General features: G+C 37.3%; 1 protein-coding gene and 1 pseudogene across 1 annotated transcript in view; both read left to right on the forward strand.

The window, feature by feature from the left end:
* Window positions 1-4,575, forward strand: part of PDE1A (phosphodiesterase 1A, calmodulin-dependent) — a 479,366-nt gene extending 474,791 nt beyond the window's left edge. Inside the window, exon 15 of the mRNA XM_006878948.1 lies at window positions 4,502-4,575. Coding sequence (XP_006879010.1) covers window positions 4,502-4,575 — 74 coding nt within the window. The remainder of the gene's footprint in view (window positions 1-4,501) is intronic.
* A 789-nt stretch (window positions 4,576-5,364) lies between these two features.
* LOC102853763 lies at window positions 5,365-5,826 on the forward strand (annotated as a pseudogene).
* The last annotated feature ends 1,095 nt before the right edge of the window (window positions 5,827-6,921 follow it).

Raw genomic sequence — 6,921 nt, forward strand, 5'->3', positions numbered from 1 at the left:
TATTATTATTGTAATAAAAATACAATGAGCTCCACCTGCAAGTGAAGATCCTAGATTACCTACATTTGGATTGCAGCGCAGCTTCTTGCCACTAGATTACATATATTTAAAAGATTTCTGTCTTAATAGGTCTTTCCTCCTGTAAGCATTCTCTCAATCTTCAAAATTTAGACTTTTTAGAAATCAAAGCCAAAGTGTTTCCATTGTTTTAGAAGTAGTTTTTCCCCCAAGATTTAACTTTTGAGCTAGCTTACAAAAGCCCTTTGAGCACAGAAAAACCCGAGTCTCCCATCTACATTACCTTTTTTTGTTTTTGTTGTTGAAGCATCAAGCAAGCTTCTATGGCCATGCTTTATACAGATGATACTGTGTTCACATTTCAGAAGCATAGCTTTCTGTATGTGTAATCTTGCAGATCACCTCAATAAAGCAAATGTACAAGGCCTGTTTTCTGTTCTCATTCTAGTTGTGAGGTGGAGACTCACAGCAACCCTGTGTGCAACAGAATGAAATCTTGCCCAATCCCAGACCACTCACAGAGCCGCTGCTGTGCTTAAGCCTGTTGCTGCAGGTGGTTATGGTGTTGAGCATGTGCCCCTGCCATCAGTAGAAACTCTACAGTTTTCAAGGATGACCCATTATGTTCAGTGCTGCAGGGCCTCATCCTGAGTTGATCATAGGTCTAAATCTTTGTTCTGTATGTATAGAATTATTGTAGGAGTTTCTCCTTGGAGGCTAGGATTTGGAAGCTCCGTCTCACATACTTTAGACATGTGGCCAGGAGGGACCTATCCTTAGAGAAGGACATCATACTCAGAAGGGTGGAGGGACAGCTCAGGAGGGGAAGACCCAGGATGAGATGGGTTGATACAATAAGTAGGGCAGTGAGGTAGGTGTGTCAGAGTCAGTGAGACTGGCTCAGGACAGGGAAGGGTTCAGACCTATTGTACATAGGGTTGCTACGAGTCACAGGCAACTCGAAGGTACATAACAACAATAGCAACAACATCATTTGCATGTCATTTCAGGTTTTATTTTTATTATACTTTGATTATTTTAATTCCTCTTCCAATTATCTGTTATTTGGTTCTTTCCCCTCTAAAGTGATAATTGAGGCAGGTGGATGTAAATCTTTATTACTCATTATAAAAATCTTGCTTTAGAATTCCAAGAACCAGTAAAATATTAAACTGTCATTCCTTTAATCCAGTCTAGTCTAGTCTGTTTTTCACTCTGTTATGTTCTATTGTACTCTGCTCTATACTCTATGCTCTAGGCTCTTTTGTTATGCTGTTCTACTCTAGTCTTATTGCAAAAGGATGTGAAAAAAGTTTAAGCCTAAACTACAAGATGTTATGTGTCAGAATAGAAAACCAGTCATGAGACAGGGATTCAAAAGTTCTCATCTAGTTCAAACGTATGAAAATGGTCAGGTTATTTACAGCCATAAAAAAAAAGATATATGGAGGAAGATTTCTTTAATGATAGTGGTCCTATTGGGGAAAGTACAAAAATTCTTTCATATTCATTTCTCACCAAATGTATACATGGATAGATATTGGGAAAGGATTTCAGCTCCTATTTCAGAGAAATAAGGAACTAGATGATGATATAGGAGCTGAAGTAAGGGAGACTGTTTAGGTTTTAGCCTTACTTCAAAGAGTTTTTGGGAACAATGCTTCATCAGTGTTTTATGTGAATAAATCAAATGTGGATCTTCCATATTTGGAAAGGTGATGGAACTTCAGCAGACAGAAACTGGAAAAATGCCAACTAATTCCTAGAAACTGTAGGAGCTGTAAAGGAACCAGCGTTTATGTGGCCTTGCCAAGCTGGTTAAAAGGTTCATGAATGTGTTTGTGTGAGTGTGTGTGTGTGTGTGTGTGTGTGTGTGTGTGTGTGTGTGTGTATCTGTCTCTGTCTCTCTCTCCACCATTCAGGACTGGTGAGTGCGAAGTGATTTTCCTGTAGTGTAGTCACATACAATCTTCCCTAACTCTTCTTTCCTCTCTTTTCTCCTTGCTCCAGCTCAGGATGACAAAGAAGAATGAAGAAACCTGGGTGGTTTTTTATTTTTATTTTGTTTTCTTTTTTCTCTCTCCATCTGGTCACACTCTGGGCTCTGTAGCAAGCTTAAAGCAGAAAAAGGTCCTTTCTTTAAAGATTGTCATGTATTGTCCTGTGTGACAAGATGCTTTGAGTTGGCAACTAACGGTAATCACAGTTCATTTCCATTATTTAAGAATGATCAGAACAATCATAAGACCACCAGAAACCTGATCCTGATAAAAGGAATAATTTTCTACATTTTAGAGTGTCCATGAGAGACCAAATATATTCCCTTAGTGATAACACCATGTAAAGTCTACAAGCTAACTAATTTCATTCCAAAGAAAGGTGATCGGACAGTGCAGAATTATTGAACACTTTCATTGATATCACATGTAAGCAAGATTCTGCTGAAGATTATAAAACAAATGACTGGCACAGAACATCAACTGAGAACTGCTTGAAGTGTTGGCTTTAGAAGAGGCTGTGGTGCTAGGAATATTATAGCTAATGTCAGATGGATCTTGGCTGAAAACAGAGAATACCAGAGGAATGTCTATATGTGTTTCATTGACTATGCAAAAGCATTTGACTGTGTAGATCACAACCAACTGTGGCTAACTCTGAGAATAATGAGAATCCCAGAACACTTATACGAAACTTATACTTGGACCAGGAGGAAGTCCTCAGAATAGAGCAAGGAAACTGCATGGTTCAAAATTGGGAAGGGTGTATGCCAGGGATGAGTCCTATCTCCATATCTTTTCAATCTATATGTGGAACAGACTCTATGAGGAAAAATGTGACATCAAGATTGGAGGTAGACTCACCAACAATCTCCGTTATGCAGATAACACAACCCTGCTTGCTTACACTGAGGAGGACCTGAAACACTTGCTGCAGAGGGCCAAGGACTGCAGCCTTCAGTATGGATTGAAACTCAATGTCAAGAAAACAAAGATTCTCACCACTGGGCTGATTGGCAGCATCATGATAGATGGTGAAGAGACTGAGGTTGTTAACAGCTTCAGTTTGCTTGGCTCTACAATCAACACTCTTGGTATCAGCAGCCAGGGAATTAACAGATTAATTGTACTGGGCAAGTCTGCTGTCAGAGACTTCTCCAAAGTACTGAAGAGCAATGATGTCAGTCTGGAGACTAAGAGGTACCTGATACAAGCCATGGTCTTTGCAATCACTTTCTATGCAACAGAAAGCTGGACAATGACTAGTGATGATAGGAGGAGAACATCAATTTGAGCTGTGGTGTTGGAGAAGAGTATTGAATATAGCATGGACTGCTAAGAGAACAAACAAGTTCATCCTGGAGAAGGTGAAGCCAGGCTGCTCCTTAGAGGCAAAGGTTCTGAAGCTTCATCTAACATGTTTTGGACATGTTGCAATGCAGGATCAGTCCTTGGAGAGGGACATCATGCTTGAGAGGGTGGAGGGACAGTACAGGAGAGGAAGACCCTCGATGAGATGGATTAGTTCAGTGACTAGGGTAATAGGAGTAGGTGTTATCAGAGGCAGTAAGATTGGCACACGATAGAGCAGGGTTTAAGGCTATTGTATACAGGTTCTCAATGAGTCACAGATGACTTGACAGCACATAACAACAAAAAACAACAACAAATTTTATAGCCTTAATAAAATATGTTGCACCTGAAAACGTGGTTTTTAATACTTGTTGAAGGAATCATTACATAATTAATTGATGTAAAGTTTCATTGTTAGAAAATAGTCAACACAGACTTCAGATGTAAGAGCATTATCTCATACATGGCTATTTCTTGATAGATGAAAATATTTTAAGTGACTCTAAAGCAAATTGTACTTCTTTTGTTTATCTCCTTTTTCATGTTATCAGACTCTCATATGTTTTTGAAACATTTCTTTTTACCTTTCATCACTTGCTTACAATGTTTCCAAATATGTTGGAATATATTCTCTGCTAATGTTTTTCTTCAAGATTTGTAGAGAAGTTGAGTGACTCTAAGACAATAAATTCCATGAGGTTGTTGTTATAAATTATATCTATTGTAAACATTACTACTCTCTTAAACTCTTTTGTTTTAAATTCACAGTATGGTAAAAGACACTGATTATTAAAAGGTTTGTTTAAAAGTATTTGGTTCAATGAAAACATATTCAAGAAATGCATACACAATTTGTGTGTGTGGTTTAACAAATGTTTAAACTTCTTGATCTGTTTCATTTCTGAATTCTCAGATTAAATGGCAACTCCAGTGTGTGACAATAAGCACCATAAGATACCTTGTTAGGCTGTATAAATCCACAAACTGAAAAGTAAATGTCTGGCAGCAGTTGGAGAAATAGCCCACAACATCGTGTAATCCAATCTTCCACATGTTTTATAAATCATGCCAGTCTTCTGACCTTCTTAGGTTTTCCAAATTCCTAATTTTGTTTGTTTACTTCTTTTCTTTAGGTGAAGCTGATCTTCATAAGAACTCAGAAAACTTAGTAAATGCTGAAGAAAAACATACTGATACACAATCATAGGTTTGAAACATTTTAAAGGCTCCTGCCATTTTAAGCACTAGAGGTAATTTTATTTTTTACACAAGAAATCTCATTTCTAAAATGAATGGTTTGTAGAATGTCATTAGAGTTAACTTACATGCTTTTCTGAATTAGTTTTAAGATGTTTTTTATTTTTCAAAATGAAACATTAACAGATGAAAATATATTTGCTTTTTCAAATGTTCTTAATTTTATTTTCAATAAAATGTATAGTTACTGAGCTTAAATATAATAAGCTATTTTCTGTGAGAGTTTTGTCTCCATTATATTTGTTATTTTGTGCAGAAAAATATGACTATTCAACTGAGTGGTAACAGCAAAACCAGAGTATATGATAAAAGAACATAAATAATGTTTACCAAAATCTGTGGAAATTTGCATCTGCATCAGTGATTCGTTCACTATTTTTTTTAGCAATTAATAAGGTTTATTAGTGAAAAAAGAAAGAAATACAAACAGGCAACCATCGTGTCCTATCAAAGGGTCAGACAGAAAGTTCTCTCTCCTGAGTGAGAAAGAACATTAATCTAGCAGCTTTCCAATAGCTGAGCTTTGATCCCAATGAGCTTTTTCGGAACTAAGCATGACCCATCAGCCTCTACATTTTCACCTGATGAAAGAGTTTTTCCAAGTTGAATATGCTATGAAAGCTGTGGAAAGTAGCAGTAGAACTATTGGGATCAGGTGTAAAGATGATGTTGTCTTTGGGGTAGAAAAAAAATAGTCCTGTCCTTTCTAAACTTTATGAAGAAGTTTCCATGGTAAGACATGGTAAGAGAAGAAGCTTTTAACTCTAGATCAAACTTTGGCTGCCACATTCCATTAGAACGTCTCTCAGATGAAGTGGCCATGTCTGTACAAGCACAGACACATTGCAGTGCTTGCTGGTAAGACTTTCTGGCTGTGGTTTCCCGTTAGGTTCTTACAGTGTGGATGATGGTACCACCTCGACATCACTGACCCACCACGTGCTCCACGTGCTTACCTGGGCTGTGCTAGTGGTAAAGCCAGGCAAGCCGCAAAGACAATTGAAAAGCTTTAGATGAAAGAAATGACCGGCCCTTGATGTTGTTAAAGAAGTTGCAGAAATCATGTACATAGTGCATGATGAAGTTAAGGGGAAAGCTTTTCAACTAAAGCTCAGCTGAGTTGGTAAAAAGGAAGAAAGCAATGAAACATGTGCAAGAATCCTTGAAGGAAGAAGATGAATCAGATGATGACAATATGTAATATTTATTTCACCATCTCATCTATCTGTAATTTCTGTTATATTCAAATGTTAACTATTTAGACCTGTAGATCATTACACATCCTCAAACCACTTCTTTTTCATTTTTTTAAATTTTAAATTTATTTTAATGAAAGTTTACTGACACTTTGGATTTCCATTCATTCGTTGTTGCACTTTTCTCCCTCCCAAATTGCTTTTCTTTTTGAAAATTAAAAGAAAAAATTCCTTCATTGTCATTCAGTCCCTGTTGGTTGGAGTATAAAATGGTGCAACCACTGTGGAAGGCTGTATGGTGCTTTCTCAAAAAGTTGCAAATAGAAATACGATTTGACCCAGCAATTCCACTACTGGGAATATACTCTAAAGAAATCATAACTGCCACCCAAAAAAATATGTGCACACCTATAGTTATTTAGGCTTTGTTCACAATAGCAAAGAGTTGGAAACAACCCAAGCACCCATGAACAAACAAATGGATAAAGAAGCTCTGGTATAGTCACACAATGGAATACTACGTGTCATTGAAAAACAAGGAACTCGTGAAATATTACACAAAAATAGGTAACCTTGGAAGACGTTATGCTGAGTGAAATATCTGTCACAGAAAAATATATAAGGCATAATGCCACTGTTATAAAAGAGGACAGACAGAGGGGTTGGGGGAGACTGAAAAAGATGGTATAAATAATGTATACTGCATTGAAACAGATGAAGGAGAGAGCTGTTTAAAAGGGATATAAGATTAGATATTATTGTTATGATAGGAGTCCGGAAAGGCTGAGTTTCTAAGACCACCTTTATCTAATTTTCTGTTCTAGGAGTAATATTAGAATTGGGTATTTTTAATAAGCTTATTTGTTGATATTCCTACCCACCAGAGTTGAGAATCACCAACCACCATCTTGCACCTATAGAAGAGGTACAGAAAAATAAGTTAGCCAATAAAAGTATCTAGAAATAATGGACCATCAAATGTGTGGAGTTCAAAGCATGACTGGAGGCAGCATCCCAGTGGAGTGGATGCTGCTCTGATTCCAAGGCTGACTGCACTCTTCCAACCCCCAGACTCTGGAAATGAGTCACAGTTGCCAGCT

The sequence above is a fragment of the Elephantulus edwardii genome, unplaced genomic scaffold (assembly GCF_000299155.1).
Source record: "Elephantulus edwardii isolate Elephantulus edwardi_28Jun2011 unplaced genomic scaffold, EleEdw1.0 scaffold00001, whole genome shotgun sequence".
Taxonomy (NCBI): domain Eukaryota; kingdom Metazoa; phylum Chordata; class Mammalia; order Macroscelidea; family Macroscelididae; genus Elephantulus; species Elephantulus edwardii.